The 18033-nt window shown below is 42.9% G+C and overlaps 2 protein-coding genes and 1 pseudogene across 3 annotated transcripts; 1 reads left to right on the top strand and 2 right to left on the bottom strand.

The window, feature by feature from the left end:
• Positions 1-1821: 1821 nt before the first annotated feature.
• On the top strand, positions 1822-4393 carry LOC119292106 (26S proteasome non-ATPase regulatory subunit 11 homolog). 2 transcript variants are annotated; one of them, XM_037570936.1, is made up of 2 exons: positions 1822-1959; positions 2840-4393. In XM_037570936.1, exon 2 carries the CDS (start codon positions 2849-2851, stop codon positions 4127-4129), a length of 1281 nt encoding a protein of 426 aa, XP_037426833.1. In that variant the 5' UTR covers positions 1822-1959; positions 2840-2848; the 3' UTR covers positions 4130-4393. The 2 variants fall into 2 exon arrangements, with proteins under 2 accessions (XP_037426833.1, XP_037426832.1); XM_037570935.1 differs by having other exon boundaries at positions 2835-4393.
• A 117-nt stretch (positions 4394-4510) lies between these two features.
• LOC119292107 (dihydrodipicolinate reductase-like protein CRR1, chloroplastic) lies at positions 4511-7384 on the bottom strand. The gene is made up of 10 exons (XM_037570937.1): positions 7093-7384; positions 6865-6987; positions 6717-6791; positions 6545-6610; positions 6054-6149; positions 5850-5966; positions 5521-5613; positions 5258-5359; positions 5103-5189; positions 4511-5023 (listed from the first exon to the last, which is right to left on the bottom strand). The coding sequence occupies exons 1-10, from the start codon at positions 7321-7323 to the stop codon at positions 4991-4993; spliced, it is 1023 nt and encodes a 340-aa protein (XP_037426834.1). The 5' UTR covers positions 7324-7384; the 3' UTR covers positions 4511-4990.
• A 4513-nt stretch (positions 7385-11897) lies between these two features.
• On the bottom strand, positions 11898-14570 carry LOC119293004 (annotated as a pseudogene).
• Positions 14571-18033: the final 3463 nt, after the last annotated feature.

Raw genomic sequence — 18033 nt, 5'->3', positions numbered from 1 at the left:
AAGGTGAAGTCGTTGTGTACTCTATTCGCCTGAAACTTCTAAGAAATGACATCTTCTACGTATGTGTGGAGTTGAAGCTGCTCAAGGCATACCCAAAGGTTCATGAACTCAAGTGTTGTCCCAAGTATTGATTTTGTGCACCCAAGTGTTGTCTGCACTGGCGGAGCTATTGCAAGGCTGAATGGGCCGTGGCCTGCCTAGCCCATGGGATTTGTACACTATACATCTATTTTCTGGGTCTTGAAACAATAGCTCGTAGGCTGCTTTCTTCTGTTTGACCCGCCCACCTTTTGATGGCAAGCTCCACCACTATTGTCATGCATGGCATCCACCTCTTGTGCTTGGAGGCCGTCAAAACGAGGGGAGTGATATCCTTTGGTTCTTTTTGTCGCAATCATGTCACTTCCCAAACTAGTTAAAACTATAACAACTAGAAAGTAACACTAAATTATATAATTTTTTTTGGCAACATCGGCATGATGATCATATCATACCATAATATTTAAAATATATGTTCAAGTTTCAAAGGAAGAAAAAAAAGAGGAATTCTATTGTGAATAGCACCTAATGAAAAAAAATCTGTTGTTAATAGGGAACTCGATCAACTACTATTGACAAGATGATTCAATTTTGTTCCTTACAACTGTAGATCAAGTTTGGATTTGATTTCTTATGTTAAGATGTGTACACATTGTATCGCCGTTGTAACAAAACAAAAACGTGCTTTCAATTTTTGTTAACCCGATGGTGTGATGATGGCACATGTAAAGGAGTGTGGCATCACTGGACCCTCTTACCTTGTACTTCCTCCGTTCAGAATTACTTGGTTCGCAGAAATGGATGTATCTAGACTTGTTTTAGTTCTAGATATATCCATTTTCAAGATAAGTAATTCCGAATGAAGAGAGTAAGTGCTAAATCCACATTGCCAATTCTTTTATGGGTGTGGGCCGCTCTCATCTAGAAGGGAATTAACTAAGTCTCATCTAACTCGTGCACTATTTGATTTCACGCTCGTGTGCAATTATTTTTCTTGTCTTGTCTCTTTTGTTTGATTAAATAAACGGTACACGAGACTTTGCTAATTCTCTTCTAGAATGAATTTAATAACCTTTTTTTCATAGAACTTCCCAGCACTTTCCTATGGAAAACAAATTTAATATTCTATTGATAGAAGGGAATTTCCTACGCGAGGGCCCTGCTTTTAGGCGTTTCTTCTGCAGTTTTTGTTATGGTTTGTGCCATGTCCAGAAAAATGAGGTCGGGGCCGACTTCTTGAAGATGGAACAAGGTCGTCGTTGCCTAGCCCCGTCTAAGCGATGTTTCTAGCGTCGTTCGAGTGCATGTGGAGGTGTGTCTTCAGCGGATCTCGTTGGATCTGGTGGTCTTTTGTCTTCGGTGGATCTGCTTGTATCCAGTCTTCACTCGTCTACGTGTGTACAAGTTGGATCCTTTCGATCTAGACTTCTCTTCGTCTGTGGCGGTTGCTGTTTTGGTGCGCTGGTCCTATGAGGCCTTAACACGACGACTTCCCGACTGTCTACTACAACAATGTTTGCTCGGCTTCGACGAAGAAGGTGTGATGACGGCGACGCGCCTTCGTCTCGTTCCAGTGCTTGTAGTCGTCGCTAGGTGGTCTTCGAAACTGGATGTAATTCATAGTTCTAGTGTTATTTGTACCACCTTGATAGTTGATGAATAGATTCAAAGTTTTTTTTTAAAACCGTTAATTTGAAACCTTGCAATTTATACGTGCCCTAGATTCATATTCAAAATCCATCTATACAAAGTTAAAAAAAATCCATCTATACGTACCTTTCCTTCTCTTCTTCCTGTCCCGACTTTTCCCGACTCCTTCGGTTCCTCACCGGTCACCCCCACCCCTCAGGTCTGAACCCTCTCGCGCCGCCGCCGCCGCCGTCCCGTTCTCCCTCTCGTCGCGCCTCCGGCGACCTTCAGGTATGAGCCCGCTGCCATCCAGCGATTAGCTAGTCCCCGGTGTTCGGATGCGCGCGGCCATCTAGATCCGCCGCTGGTGCGGTGCCGACGGCAACTGGATCTGCCGACGTTGTTGCTCCGCGAAATCCCGCTGCTGGATCGACCTACCGTGTACTGGAAGTCTGACGAGTCTGTTAGCGTAGAGAGAAACTGGATCTTGCTGAGGGCAGCGCGGTTTCCCCCATGCCCTTCTGGCAGCTTATCCCGGGGCTAGGGTTCTTCTGGTTATGGCAATTAGTAGGCTTTACGAGCTCTTGTTGCGGCCTAGCTTGGTGAAGCCGTGAAGATTTATTAGAGACACTGTTGTGGCACTCACAAAATTCAGTTGATGCTAGGACAAACGTCTAGCTGAATTGGATACCATATCTGTCTTGATTTATGCCAACTTAGCACCCCGGATGATTCCTTGTACAGTTTGATGCTGGAACGCTGTCGAGACACGTGATTCTGCCCAGTGTAGCAGTCTAGGTGTTGTCCTGTAAATCTGAATAACGGTGCTTCTATCATCGACGATGACTCAAAACACTAGTATCCACTTTGTACTGAAGATTTTTGTACGGCGTGTGTGTTTCCTGACATGTCATGGTATATGTGGGTTCATTTGCCATGATCAGCTACTCCAGATAGTGTTAGAACTTAGAACTAACTTGGTTAGTGTTGCTAAAGTAAACGACATCTGTAGTAGTCGGGGTTTCATGCACACCCATGTGTCTTTCATCTGTTAATTGGAGGCGCCTTGAAGAAAATTCATGAGTTCCCTTAACATCATGTGTTGGCATGTGTTACTTTGGTATTCTGTAACACTTCGTAACTTGGCCTTTTTTTGTTGTTGTCAGTTTAGGGTGGGATCATGTCTTCTGCAATGGAGTCATCGTACCTTCCTGCTACTACTGAGTCAATTGAAAAAGCTCAGGAAGCTAAGGATGCTTCAGAGTCAATTTCTATCCTTTACCGTGTGATCCAAGACCCGTCTTCATCTGCAGATGCACTGAGAACAAAAGAGCTTGCGATTACCAACCTTACAAACTCCCTCACTAAAGAGAACCGTGCCGAGGATCTGCGAAATCTCTTGACCCAGCTGAGGCCATTTTTCTCACTGATTCCCAAGGCCAAGACTGCAAAAATTGTCCGTGGAATCATTGATGCCGTCGCCAAGATTCCTGGAACATCTGATCTTCAGATCTCGCTCTGCAAGGAGATGGTGGAGTGGACGCGTGCAGAGAAACGTACATTCCTCAGGCAGCGTGTGGAGGCAAGGTTAGCGGCCCTTCTTTTGGAGAATCAAGAGTACACTGAAGCCCTGACCCTCCTTACTGGACTTATCAAGGAAGTCAGGAGACTTGATGACAAGTTGCTTCTTGTGGACATTGACCTTTTGGAAAGCAAACTCCACTTCTCTCTGAGAAACCTGCCTAAGGCCAAAGCTTCACTGACCGCTGCAAGAACAGCGGCGAATGCCATTTATGTCCCACCAGCTCAGCAGGGCACTATTGATCTGCAGAGTGGAATCCTTCACGCGGAAGAGAAGGACTACAAAACTGCTTACAGCTACTTCTTTGAAGCATTCGAGGCTTTCAACGCACTGGACGACCCAAGAGCTATCTTCAGCTTGAAGTACATGCTCTTGTGCAAGATTATGGTCAACCAGGCTGACGATGTTGCTGGAATAATCTCATCAAAGGCCAGCCTGAAGTATGTGGGTCCTGATGTTGATGCTATGAAAGCCGTAGCGGATGCCTACTCTAAAAGATCTCTCAAGTACTTTGAAACCGCCCTTCGTGATTTCAAAGCCCAGCTGGAGGAGGACCCTATTGTCCACAGGCATCTTTCATCTCTGTATGATACCCTTCTGGAGCAGAACCTCTGCAGGTTGATTGAGCCCTACTCGAGGGTGGAGATTGAGCATGTCGCACAGATGATTGAATTGCCAGTTGACCATGTCGAGAAGAAGTTGTCACAGATGATCCTTGACAAGAAATTCGCTGGTACTCTGGATCAAGGTGCTGGTTGCCTCATTATCTTTGAGGAGCAGAAAACTGAGGCCATCTTCCCTGCCACACTCGAAACTATTTCAAACGTTGGGAAGGTTGTCGACAGTCTCTACATGAGGTCCGCCAAGATCATGGCTTGAATACTAGTGCTCACATGATAGTTTATCTGTTGGATATGGTTTCATCTTGTTACACAGTTCTGTTAATGTCTTTCAAGACATTTAATCCTGCTAATCTGCATGTTGGGTTTTTTAGTTAAAAAATCTACCTTGCTCACAAGCAGGATAGTTGGTAATTTCTGTATGACTGAAGTGTACCGTGAAAACTAGATGGTTCAAGATGAACCATGTTATGCTGCCTCGACATTCTTTTGTGATAATTTTCCATTAGCTTGTTTTTTTGCCTGTGTATGTCATAGATATGCTGAATATACAATGCTGAGAGGTTGTATGGCTTTTCTTTGGCATCAGCGGTCAATATGTCGAATCTGTGCATGGATCGTCCTGGAATTTTCATCTGTGTTGAGGATATATCCTGCATTGCTGATGCTGCTATGAATATCGAAATTGATGTTTGTGGTTACAAGACTCGTGATTTTTTCATGACAGCTGCTGCTTGTCGATAGCGATTTCTGTATAGCAATCCCGCAGTGCTTTCAGAGTTGTAGACATAGAGTACCAGGTTAAAGAGTACACCAGAAAGGACCTGCGCCAGTATAACTTTTCTCCAAGAGTATGGTTCTGGACAACCTCTAGAAGTATAGCAAGCCATCAGGTACGACCCCTGAGACCATGTCATGAGCTTGCTTATTGTCTGGAGACATTCTTCTCAAAATTGTGGGTTCTCGAATCCGCCTTGCCAGTGGCAGTGCTTCTGACTATGAGCCAAGGAATTGATTTATTCCCATTTAATCCGCCTTGCTTATTGAATCGTGAACAGCTGGAAGATCAAATGCTGTAGTTCTCCTCCTCGAAAAAAAAACTTTTACTTCTTTTCATATGCTACAAGAATTTCTCCAGACCATAAATCAAGTTCTACAAAATATGTAGTGATCTTGTCAGTCAACAAGACATTGTCTCATGTATACTGCAGCAAAAGTGCAGTGCCAGTTACCTTCAGGCGTATCACCTTCCGTATTGCCAGAATCAGCCCTGGCATTAGGCTCTGGACATCTGTAACATCATGCTTCAAGGTGTAAACCTGAAAATAATGGTGATTTTGTCAGTTCATCCAAAGTTCAGTCAAAAGTATTATTAAGGCTTAAGTACCTCTCCGGGGCCCGACAAAACGACCGACGTGCTTGAGGCAAGCCCTGGAAGAACCATGCTGTGCACACGCACCCCATCTTCTCCAAGTACCTGGCCTCTTGCCTTTTCAACACTAGAGAGTCAGTTTGTGAAACATAACATTTACAGTTTTCAAGTTTATAATTTAGTAGAATAATAAAGCGAACATATTAGTGCTCCTGCCAATGGTACTTTTAAAGATCCATAGTGAAAGAAATTTTCTGAATATTTTGTGTTGCACTTACTGGGTTATCGGAATCCATATCTTGTCTGTTGTAGATCTGACCAAGATCAGATATGTTATTCGCAATCTGTATTGCATCTGGCGATGGCAAGTCCTGTCAATGCCAAGCATCAGTCTAGCAATCTGCACATTGCTAATAGCACATCTACACAAAATTATTTATTTTCCTGATGGGTACTGTAAACGTTTTCCTTGGGCTTTTTCCCTCTTGCTTGTGATTGCAAGGCGGTAAAATATTAGCTGCACCTAATGTTCTGTGATGCAAATGATTGGAAGGCATTCATATCATGGTGAATGCATAGGGTTTAACTTGTCAGGAATGCCTCTTACCGATGGGTTAGGTCTTGATTCCACTATCTCGACGTTGTTGTAGTGGAATGAGGCCTGGATTGCAGCTTGCTGAAGGAGCACCGAGCCGATCGACAGTGTCGGTGCGACCAAGCAACCCTGCCCATGGACTCGGCATAAGCTTGCGTGTTTGAATAATCTGATCATGGTGAATTTTAGGAACAGTCGAACAGTAAGTAACCTTACCATGCTTGCCTTGTCGCAGAATGCTGACAGTTCGGTTACTGTATCCATCTCGATTTTCGGAACGTATACGACACTGCTTAAGCCAAATGCTGCTGCCTGCGTGTAAACCAGTTTTGGGTGGTCAGATAGTGTATTACATACTAGATTCCATCCAAGTGTTCATGGAGAGGTTGCACAGCCTGAAGCATCCATCCAAGAATCATTGACCTGAAAAGGTAGCATCCGCTTTGTTTTGCAATTCAGTTTATATTCTATAAGTAAAGATCTTATTCTGCATCTTCCTGGGAGTAGTACTAAGTAACTGAACAGCGCATGAATTTAGTCCTGAATCTGAATGGCGGCATTACCGTACCACCATTGTTGTGGTTTCTGACATGCTTTATTGAGGTACTACTAGTATTGGTTTGCTACTTCCTACTTGAATTAGGCTTTTGCAATTCTGGATGCATGCCCATGGAGTTCGTAGTAGATTCATTAGATAGATAACGTACCTGCTTGACATTGTCGTAGACGGATGAAGGTTCACTGAAGTCAACAACCACACCAGTCGCTCTCGTCTGAAAAGAGCAGAATCTGCCTGCGGTCAGCGAAACGCACACCCGACAAGAAGCACATGATAGATAATATCATCATTCCACGGATGAAGATTCTGGCAATTGGTACCTGTGCTATGGAGCCGAGAACCATGGTGAGATCGTTGAGCACCGGGATCTCCAGGGCTTCGTCCATGCCACTTAACTGAAGAAACAGCACACAGCACTCACAAACCGCAACAGAGCAAAAAACAGAGGCAGAGCACGCACCCACGTACCTCTCCTGCATCCATCCCAATGCACTGGGTGTCAATGGCGCCCGCCAGCTCCATCCCCCGCGCCCTGCTCACCGCCGCGATCGCCGCCCTCCCCATCTCCTTGGTCGCGCCGACGATGACCACCTTAAGAAGTCAGTCGCCAGGGGAACAGCAGGGCGTCAGAGACGACAGTCCGAGCAGAACACAAGCAAGCAGCCACGGCCCCCATTCTGCATGTGGCAGCAGTACCTTGATGGTGCTCTGCGACGGCGGCGCCTGCGCGGCTGCGGCGGAGCAGGACACCCTGGCGGCCGCGTTTCTCCTCGGGCCGCGCGCTGATCGGGTGCGGTGGTGGTGGACGGAGTTGGGGCATGACGACGAAGCGGGCGTGCCGATGCCGACGCCGGCTTTGCAGGGGGTCGTGGAGCAGGGGAGGAGGTTCAGGAAGCAGCGCCCTCCCATTGCCCCGTGGTAGTTCATGCTCCTGTGAGCTATCTTATCTTGTTGCCGAAGCTGGAGACGCCCATAGTGAGTGAGTGAGTGAGTGAGTGAGTGAGTGGCTTGGGACGAGTGATCGATCACTTGGGTTGGGTAGCAGCAGCTCGCACAGTCACGCTGCATGTTTGTTAGTACAAGTGAACGTGGTCAAACATGGTCAAACCCGGTCAACGTGCTTAAAATCTGGTTTTGGACCAGACTTATCCGGTTTTGAGACTTGAAGGACCAAATGTATACCAAAAAAAGACTTGAGGGACCAAAAACATGCTTTTCTCTTAAACCTTAATTGATCTGAATAGTTCTCTTCTGTTTGGAAAATTGAAAACAAGCAAAGTTCTGGAAATAGGAACCTATCAGTTTCCTCAGATCAGAAGAGGAAATAAAACTACTATTAACAAACACTAAAAGATCATAGCTGTTTCAAAAAGAAAAGATCATATAAAGAACACACTAGAAGATGAGGAGAGCAAGAGGGCCGCAGAGACACGGTTATGTTTTTCAAAAACAAGTCATACATCACTTTATTGCCAAAGAAGGACACACCGTTGGAGATGCGAGATTACAGGCCCATCTCGCTTGTGCATAGCGCACCAAAACTGGCTTCCAAGATTTTGACGAACAGACTGCAGAAAAGAGTCCCGGACCTTGTTCACCCCATGCAATCCGGGTTTTTACAAGGCAGATCTATAGTGGAAAACTTTGTGATGGCTGCGGAGATGGTTCAAACTGCTCATAAAAGGAGATTGCCAACTATTACCCTAAAGTTGGACTTTCAGAAGGCTTTTCATTCAGTCAGTTGGGACAACCTTTTTTAGGTTATGGAAGCCAGAGGCTTCCCTACAAGGTGGGCACAGTGGATCAATGCCCTTCTCTCCTCGGGCAGCTCTAGAGTGCTTCTTAATGGGGAGCTTGGGGACCCCATTGTTGCTAAAAGAGGGTTTAGGCAAGGGGATTCCTTGTCACCATATCTGTTTTTGCTTGTAGCTGATGTGCTCCAGAACTATGCTTGTACCACTTCAGGAACGACAACCTTGTGCACCCTCTTGGATCAAACATACACGACTCCTTCCCGATCCTGCAATACGCAGATGCCACCCTTATCATCTTCCGTGGGGATGTTCAACTGGCCAGTGTGATCAAGAGCATCCTATCTGCTTTCTCAGCTTTCTCTGGGCTCAATATCAACTTCCTCAAGAGCACGATGGTGCCTATCTGCATGGACAAAGGTACCAATGCTGAGATTGCTTCTTTGCTAGGGTGCCCGGTGTCCTCCTTCCCATGCACCTACCTGGGGCTGCACATGTCCGTTCATAAAATCAACCATGGTATGCTGTTGCCTGTCATCCACAAAGTTGATCACCGGTTGTCTGGGTGGTTGGCCTCCTTTCTCTCCTGGGGGGGGGGGCAGACTTACGCTGATTAATTCAGTGTTAGCCGGCATCCATACATACTTCATGGCATGTTTCCTATGGCCTCCTTGGACAAGCTAGATGGTCTGCTTCGAGCTTTCTTTTGGCAAGGCAAGAACACAGTGAAGGGAGGCCAGTGCCTAGTAGCCTGGGACAAAGTTGTCTTGCCTAGGGCCAATGGCGGGCTGGGTGTCAGAAATCTTCAGGCACATAATCAGGCCTTGATCTGCAAGTTTGTGGCCAAAGTCCTACAACTGTCAGACATTCCATGCTATCGTTGGCTCACCACACAATATTGTAGTGAGTCCATTCCTCACAATGCCAGCATGCGTGACACTGCTATTTGGAAAGGCTTCAAGGTTTGTATCCCCCTGGTCATCTCCTCCTCGCGATGCTCTCTTGGCAATGGGGCTCTTATCTCTTTCTGGCACAATTAGGCCCCGTTTGGATTAGCGTTTTCTTTGTAATACACCTGTAAAAAAAATACACTTCTCCACCGGTCGGTTTCATTTCCAGCCGGAAAACAGTCATGCCCAGTAAAATACACTTGTAAATCTTACACCTCTGTATTGAATTACACCTATACCAAGCGCGCCCTTAGTGGCTCCTGGAGGGCAGGCCGAAGCTCTTGTTTCCTACCCTGTTCTTTTTTCGCCCGACATCCTCACCGCTCGGTTCAATCACAATATAACGCTGGGAGCTCGAACTTGTCTCTGCATCCAAACTTATCACACTGTGTGGTTCAGCAACTTCACCAATTACAACAGTTAATTGCGCCATCATCTCCTGTCAGCTCCAGGTCAGATTCTCGTGTGCCCCTCATTCTTGGAAACATGTTGAACTCGGGCCTTTTCTATCGCCTGCTCACCTTCAAAGGGGTGCCTTGGGGTTTTGAGCAGTGGATTTGGGACCCAATAATCCCACTTAAGTACAGAATCTTCATGTGGTTACTTTTCTGGGGCCGCCTCGACACTCGCAATTTCATGAAAAAAAGGTTGGGTTGCGGTGGCTCCGTCCGCTTGCTGCAACATCTGCCCGGCTCTGGAAACTGTCCACCATGTTGTGCTACGATGCCGGTCTGCCAACGCTATCTGGGACAAGTTTATGCTGAATACTCTCACTTGCATTTCTCCGGATATCTAGTCTTTCTTCATTCAGGCAGACAGTCAGCTACATTTCAAAAGGAAGTGGCACATCACTTTCGCGGTGTCTGCTGTTGCTTTGTGGCACGCCAGAAATGATCGCGTTTTCAATACAACTACTGGTGTGAGCCTCAGATCAGATCCTATGATGCCAGCTTGATCCGACTGTGGGCCAATAGAACTCCTAAACATACTGTTAAGGCAGACATGCAGGCGTGGGCCAGGATGTTTGAAGCTTAGTTTCTTATAAGCAAAGTGTAGCTGACACCTCTCTCTGTTCTCTGCTTCTTCTCCCTCTCTTTCTGCCGGTTACTTGCGGCCATGCACCTTGGTGCATGAAGCAAGCTTCTGTAACCAACAATCAGGCTCATGCCTGTTTTTTGAAATATAAAGTTGGCCATGAGCCATCTTTCCTTTTCAAAAAAAAAAACAAGTCACCATTAACACCTAATGCATTTCTCCAAGGCAATAATTGAGAGAGCTGTAATGAATCTAAGACTTTTTTGCGAACCTTTTAATAGTATGGCCGCATGCATCTTTCAGATGCAAAGTCCGGGGGATAACCTCCTTTTCCCAAAAATAATAATAATTGAAAGATCTGGACTGAAAACAAATTTGGACGAGGAAATCTGAATTTCTACACTTGTTTGTACCTTTTCTTTTGCGGAAAAAAGGTACAAACAAGCTCGCTTGTACCTGTGGTCTATGAGCCCACTGATTTGACTATTGTGCAATGTATCTTAGTATCGTGATTCCTGGACATTTGGTTTTTATAGCATGTTTGGCATGAAAACTACCCCCTCCGTCCCACAATATAAAATCGTTTTTTCAAGATATGTTAGTTTGAAAAATGATCTTATATTGTGGGACGAAGGGTATTCATTTGCTACTCGTATGATTGTGATGTCTGTGCAAACAATTGAGTCGGGACTCAGGGCACATGATAGAGTCAACCAATGAGTCCCTTCTCGTTACCCACAAATTGCGGCGGAATCCCATCCATAGAACCTTACAAATTAGAAAATGTGTACAGAAGTGTCTTAATACGAGAATCATGAGTTGATTCACGAAATGAAATATTCGGAAGTTTTGTTTTGTTTCATTAAAAATGGATATTCATAAATTTACAATGCAGAGTATCTGTTCCGGGGAATGTAAATCAAGTTGATGCATGCAATGAAATATTTGCAAGGGTATTGGCTTGATTTTACTACGATTTACGAGGGAATCAGTAACTTCTTCCACCAATGATTTTTTATAAATTTTCAAATAGGTAATGTATAGAAGAAACTAAACAAAACAAAAAAAGAACAGGCTATACATCTAAAACAGAGAAGGCACCAGGAGTGCCTAGAAAGGGCCTCAAGTCAAACTGTGCATATCTCTTCTTTTTTGCCCTGAAAGTAAGCCAGTGAAGCTCCTCCTTATACTTTGGCCTGCATGAGTAGGCTTGGGGATGTCCCTGTGAAGATGATGTCATTCATGGTGTTCTAAACAGCCCACAGAACTATGGTGATAATTTCCAAGAAAGAAAAAGAAGGTACTTGGAGGTAAGATTTGAGATCATCTAGCTTCTCCTGAATGTTGCCAGAAATAGGATGTCAGTTTGGGTAAATGTGCCGCCATCAAGTTTGAGTAAATTGGCGATGGTAAAAATAGATGATCTCGGGAGTCGGGTCTCAAGAGCTCTTTGATCACATATGACATGTAAAATCCTAGATGAAAACAAAAACCTTTCTCTGAAGCATTTCCTTGATGTTGAGCGTGTTATATAGAAATAACCAAAAAAAAAGATCTTGTGTCTTAGCGGACAACATGAGTTCCAAAGCCATGTAATTGCAGGAATGGTCTCAAATCACCAAGGATCGTTTGGCAAGCCCTTTTGACCTGAAAAGAGGTTGCACAGCTCGAATTTTGGTCGGTGCACAAATTATAATCTCTGTCGAGAAACGGTGTTGATGTTGCCGTCCTAAGGACGTTAAACCCATCTAGGCAAACCATGTTCCTAGAACTGCACACAATAAACACTTTCGGTTCCTTGGTCGAGGGTGATGGGCAAAATAACAACCTTCAATGTCACCTTATCGACTTCTTGTTTACCCGACTTCTTATTTAACATGTCATCAATGATATCCTCAGCCGTGAGGCCCTCACTCACGGCGGCACACCGCAAAATGAATAACTCATCCTTGCACACCATAGCATGTGGTACCCTCTCATGTGATTGCAGTGTTACCATGACATTGCACTTCGATCGTGGTGGCACAGCACGTTTCTCCGGCTCAATGCAATACCGTAGTATGCCCATCATTTCGATATCGAAGGCAACATAATCATCAGTTACATTAGTTAGCCGAAGTGAGCACAATATCTTCTTGTTTATCTCGAACGGGAAATTCAGCTCGAGCGAGTCAAACTCAAGTAGCTCCCATGGGTAAGCGCTTATCTTCATGAAAAGATTTGGCACTTCCATAAGTACTTTCTAAGCTAACAAGGTTATGCAGTAAATCAAAATTCTAGAGCATGCGACGAGCATACCGGGACAGCTGGAGAGGTGCCAACATTGGTAATGTGCTCATTCGTACTTTCCATTGTATTAAGCATACTGACTATATCTGATATTTTAGGCCTCTTCTTTGGCAAGTCTGACAAGCACCTTAACGCTATTTCAATGCATTTACTTACCTGTTGGTATCCAAATGGTGGATAGTTTGCTGATTTATTCCATCTATACCTCCACCTTCTAAGTACCTATCATTTCACAAAGGCGGTTTATAATGACCCTGTAATATTTTTCCAAACAAAATGCAAGTTTTGTGCAAGCAACTGAAAAACATCAACATGATTTCAAGAGAAGAAGAATAACATCAACTGGATCTCAAATATCAAGATAATCCCTATGTAAATTTCACATAACAAAAACTTTTGAGATTTTTTTATGAAAGGAATATATCAGTATCAAGGAGGTATCAATTGCACCCGACCTCTGCACCAACATGATCTAAGAGCTATTCAAGACATCACAGGGAACACCTTCACTTCACCAATAGTACTTGTTCCAGAGCTTGTTATACTTGATTTCAGTATAGGTGTATAACATTTTCATTGATTAAAATTTGATCTAGTACATTAATAATAAAATTTCGTGGCTATGTACTACTTTACAGTTCATTTTCCATTACACACTCGCTTCGTACATGGTCTACGCTACGCCGAGCATAGTATCAATCATGTACAAGACAATGTGTATGCGGTTGAAGCGAGTTGCCAGGGAGGTTTTTGCCCAACATGGGTGATAGCATAATCTCTGGATCGGTCCACCACCTCTTTCGACATAGGCATAGTGTCGGTCATAGGAGACTACTGTTGCTGATATGTTTTTGTATCATCTTTCATCACTTTTGATGTTTGGCCATGTGCATCTTAGTTATGCAGAGACTGGGCGTTGCTCATCATACTTTGTATTCGATTGATGCTACATTTTGAGTCAATAAAAGCGTTTTCTATCGAAAAAGCATACGAATACAGCAAGATCTCAGTTTCATTACAATTGTATTCAAAGTATTTGGAAAATAAAATAACATAACAAACTTGAACTACGGAGTTGAATAATTCTTACGTTCCGAATATCAGGTTCATCCTTACATCCAGTCACGAGCTCTTTGATTATAACGCCCAGACTATATATGTCTGACCTGGTTGACACCTCACCACGAGATAGGAATTCCGGAGCACAATATCCACTGCATGAAAGCATAATATTCGGTTATATTATCTATGGTTTTGGATGAAGTGAAACGTTTTAGTTGGGTGAACATGAGAGTTCTCCGCATGCAAGCTTACCGTGATCCGGTGGGGTCACTGGTGACAATGTGTGTTGCTCCATCAAGGAGTTTTGATAATACCAAAATCTGTAATTTTTGGTATCATAAGATCATCAAGCAGTATATTCTCAGGTTTCATGTCCCTATGAACAATACCCTTTTCTGTGTGAAGATAAACCAAACCATCACATATTCCTCGAATTATCTGGTAGCGCGTATGCCATTCAAGTCCCCTTAGTTCGTCTACAAAAGTAAAACGAGAGTAAAACTGAGGAAATGGAAAGGTAAATCAGGTAAGGAAAGGAACTTCATCAACCCACATGCATTCCGTACCAGTAAGATATCTGTCAAGGCTTCCATTTTTTATATACTCGAAATAGAGCAACCTTTCCCTCATCTCGGCAAAAATATACTTCGAAGGTTCTCCCGATTCTGAATGTTTCATCGCTTTATTCTCTGTATTAGCACAGTAGCCTAGAAACCGTACAATATTTTTGTGTTGTACACTGATTAGAGAAGTAGTCTCACGATTAAATGATTCATCGTTGATTGTATGGTAGTTTAAAATCCTTTTAACAGCAACACTACTGTTTTGAAGATCGCCCTGTTTAACTTGTCTTGTTAGCACAATCAAGAGTTTTGGGACCAAATTCAGTTCTGCTCTAAAAAAGCCTTTACGACTGGGGATTTTAGAATTTACTTACCTTGTAAACAATTCCAAATCCACCACAGCCAATTTGTTGCTTATCATTGAAATCCTCAGTGATGTGTTTTAAAAGTGCTAACGGCAGATTAGTCGGCTCCGCGCTTCGGTCAAGTACTATATGCTCCAGGACATTTGAGGCTGATTCCATCTCCACCCTGATTATAGCATGCACTTCCATATTCATACCATAGAGAAATTAAGTTGCTTTCTAAACGCATATTGTTCAGTGATATAGGGTAATTACTGAGATTTGCCTCAGTTCTTACATCATACCCTAAAGCATACATTGTGATTAATAATACTATGTCCGTTACATAATTCTTATCATGGTTGTAGTTCAATTTGACAAGAATTATGGAACGGAAGGAGTACTTAATAGCATATGTTTTAGTACTTATTATGTTCATAGCGTATGTTGTGACTAATAGCTGTATTATTACTTAGCTAACAAAGCTTGAACTGCATGTAAGCCCTCATATAAGGAGGGAGATGCAGAGAGTGTTTGGTTTAAGTTTAACTATCGGTTTGAATGATTTCAATTGTAAATCCTCCGTCTCCTTCACAGTGCTAAGCAAGATGGGCTTAAAAGCCTCTTCTCTAATAACTATGTTTTTTCATCATGTGTGTTTGTTGAAATATATTGCCCGCCTTCCTCCATCAGTTTGGACTTTTGGATGAGTTGGCTGGAGCATGAATTCAATATGGTATCCGAGCCTAGAGGTCTTGAGTTCAAGACCCTGCCAACGCAATATTAAATAAAATGATTCTGCGGTCTACATCGATCTCACGTCTAAGTGCTACATACTTGTCTGCTAATCCAGTGTTTCGTGCCAGGACCAAACACATTGTAATTGATTTTCACTTTGTCAGAGAACGGGTGGCTCAGAAGAAACTTGATATATGTTTTGTGCATTCCAAGGATCAGATTGCAGATGGATTCACAAAACCTTTACCCACTAAAAGCTTTGAAGATTTCAAACATAATCTCAACTTGATGAAGTTGTGATTAAGGGAGGGTGTTAAACACATATATGTGGTACGATGGCTTCAGAGTTTGGCGCACAGGAGACGTACATGAGATAGACTAGGTCGTTAGACAAGTCCTCCATTATCTTGTAAACCTCTCTTATCTCTTTATCTCTTCCTCTCCAAGTTGTAATCTTCTCCAACAAACTTGTATGCACTATTGTCAGGGAGGTGCGCCCCTGCAGCCTATAACACGTAACACACCCCCTCACATCGAAGGTAAGACGCTTTCGCCTATTCGCACAGAGCTAACAGAATTCTCACGTGAGTGCTCTTATCGGGGGCACCAAATTGGTTTTGGTCCCGGGTCTTGAGTGCCAAAACAATATAAAGGGGATTTGGGGTTGTTAGAAAGATAAGACACAACTCATGGCTGACACTCCTAATCCTAACACTAGTAGGGCTTTGATCACAACCCAATATACACATTAGTCCCGGTTGCATCACGAACTGGGACTAATGTGAGCATTAGTCCCGGTTCGAGCGGCTAAGGCGTCGAGAAGGCATTAGTCCCCGTTTAAATGGGACCTTTAGTCCTGGTTTGAGACATGAACCGGGACTAAAGGGTACGATGCCCTTTAATCCCGGTTTGAGAAAATTAAAATCCTTCGAGATGTAGTTATATTACTACATCTACTAGTTAGAAAAAATGTAAAAACTTAAATTTGGACATGTTTTGCAAAAAAGTGTTATGAAAAAGTAAAACAACCATATCTTTTGCATACAATGTAAAAAACCCATAATATATCAAAAAAATCAGCACGAAAATCCGCATCCGATTTTGACAGCCGTAGGCCCGTTTGCAAATTTTTAGAATCCTCAAATTCTGAAAGGAAAAAAGATATGCTCAAATTTTAGTTTTTTTGATTTTTTGTTAAATCTGGTCAAACTATGGTCAAACTACTTATTCAAGAAATATTTGTCTTAATAAATAATTATTTTTAGTTTTTTTACTTTTGGTCAAACTATGGTCAAATATGGTCAAACTATGGTCAAACTATGTTCAAATCTGGTCAAACTATGGTCAAAATATGGTCAAACTACTTATTCAAGAAATATTAGTGTTAATAAATAAATATTGTTATTTTTTTTACTTTTGGTCAAACTATTTTCAAATCTAGTCAAACTGTGGTCAAACTACTTATTCAAGAAATATTAGTGTTAATAAATAATTATTGTTTTTAGAATAATAGTTTCAAACTCAAACGGTGCTTATGCTCAAGTTCAACTCCTAGGGGTTAATAGGATTGACAGCTTAGTATTGTCAGGAAAACAACAAGTGCATACTTGGAAACTAGGGGAATAGAACTCGAAAGTTAAGCATGCTCAGGCTAGAGTAATGAGAGGATGGGTGACCGGTCAGGAAGTTAGACGATTTGGAATGAGTGGTTCATAATTGAGCAGTGATGAGGGGTGATTAGAGTGGGTGATTAGAGATTGAATTGTCAAATAATTCAGAAAATTGAAAATAAGAAAAAAAATCAATTTTTTTTCAAAAAAAATTCCTTTAGTCCCGGTTGGTGCTACCAACCGGGACTAAAGGTGGAGCTCCAAAGAGCAGCCACGTGGAGGGCCTTTAGTCCCGATTCGTAACACAACTGGGACTAAGGGGGGGGGGCTTTAGTACTGACCCTTTATGGGCCTTATGAACCAGGACAAATGAGCCTTTTTCTACTAGTGTAACTATCGATCCTAAAGTGGCGTTGAAGGCATCTACCACCACCACCGGCCGTTGTGAAGGCAGTGCCGGCGGCAAATCGTACATCAACTCTATTGCCCTTCTGATGAAGCATGAGTAGTTTACCACAGACCTACGGGTCCATAGCTAGTAGCTAGATGGCTTCTTCTCTCTCTTTGATCTTCAATACAATGTTCTCCTTGATGTTCTTGGAGATCTATCCGATGTAATCTTCTTTTGTGGTGTGTTTGTCGAGATCCGATGAACTGTGGATTTATGATCAACTTATCTATGAATATTATTTGAATCTTCTCTGAATTCTTATATGCATGATTTGATATCTTTGTATTTCTCTTTGAATTATCGGTTTGGTTTGGCCAACTAGATTGGTTTTTCTTGCAATGGGAGAGGTGCTTAGTTGTGGGTTCAATCTTGCGTGATTTCACCCAGTGACAAAATAGGAGTAGCGAGACATGTATTGTATTGTTGCCATCAAGGGTAAAAATATGGGGTTTTCATCATATTGCTTGAGTTTATCCCTCTGCATCATGTCATCTTACTTAAGGTGTTACTCCATTCTTTATGAACTTAATACTTTAGATGCATGCTGGATAGCGGTCGATGGGTGGAGTAATAGTAGTAGATGCAGGCAGGAGTCGGTCTACTTGACACGGACATGATGCCTATATGCATAATCATTGCCTTGTATATCGTCATAACTTTGCGCTTTTCTATCAATTGCTCCACGGTAATTTATTCACCCACCGTATTATTTTCCTTCAAGAGAGAAGCCTCTAGTGAAACCTATGGCCCCCAGGTCTATTTTCCATCATATATTTTTAGATCTATAAACCAAAAAACCGAAAAATACCTTGCTGCAATTTATTTACTTTTATTTTGTTTTACG

The sequence above is a fragment of the Triticum dicoccoides genome, chromosome 4B, assembly GCF_002162155.2.
Source record: "Triticum dicoccoides isolate Atlit2015 ecotype Zavitan chromosome 4B, WEW_v2.0, whole genome shotgun sequence".
NCBI lineage: Eukaryota > Viridiplantae > Streptophyta > Magnoliopsida > Poales > Poaceae > Triticum > Triticum dicoccoides.
The sequence above is the reverse complement of the archived record's forward strand: the minus strand, read 5'-3'. Positions and strand labels throughout refer to the sequence as shown.

Bases quoted from the DNA above. Each gene is read 5' to 3' on its own strand.
- LOC119292106 (XM_037570936.1), top strand. From the start codon at position 2,849: ATGTCTTCTGCAATGGAGTCATCGTACCTTCCTGCTACTACTGAGTCA.
- LOC119292107 (XM_037570937.1), bottom strand. From the start codon at position 7,323: ATGAACTACCACGGGGCAATGGGAGGGCGCTGCTTCCTGAACCTCCTC. The intron at 6,150-6,544 runs GTACGTTATCTA...GTTTACACGCAG, and splicing joins TCTACGACAATGTCAAGCAG to GCAGCAGCATTTGGCTTAAG. The intron at 5,360-5,520 runs GTAAGTGCAACA...AGTGTTGAAAAG, and splicing joins ATATGGATTCCGATAACCCA to GCAAGAGGCCAGGTACTTGG.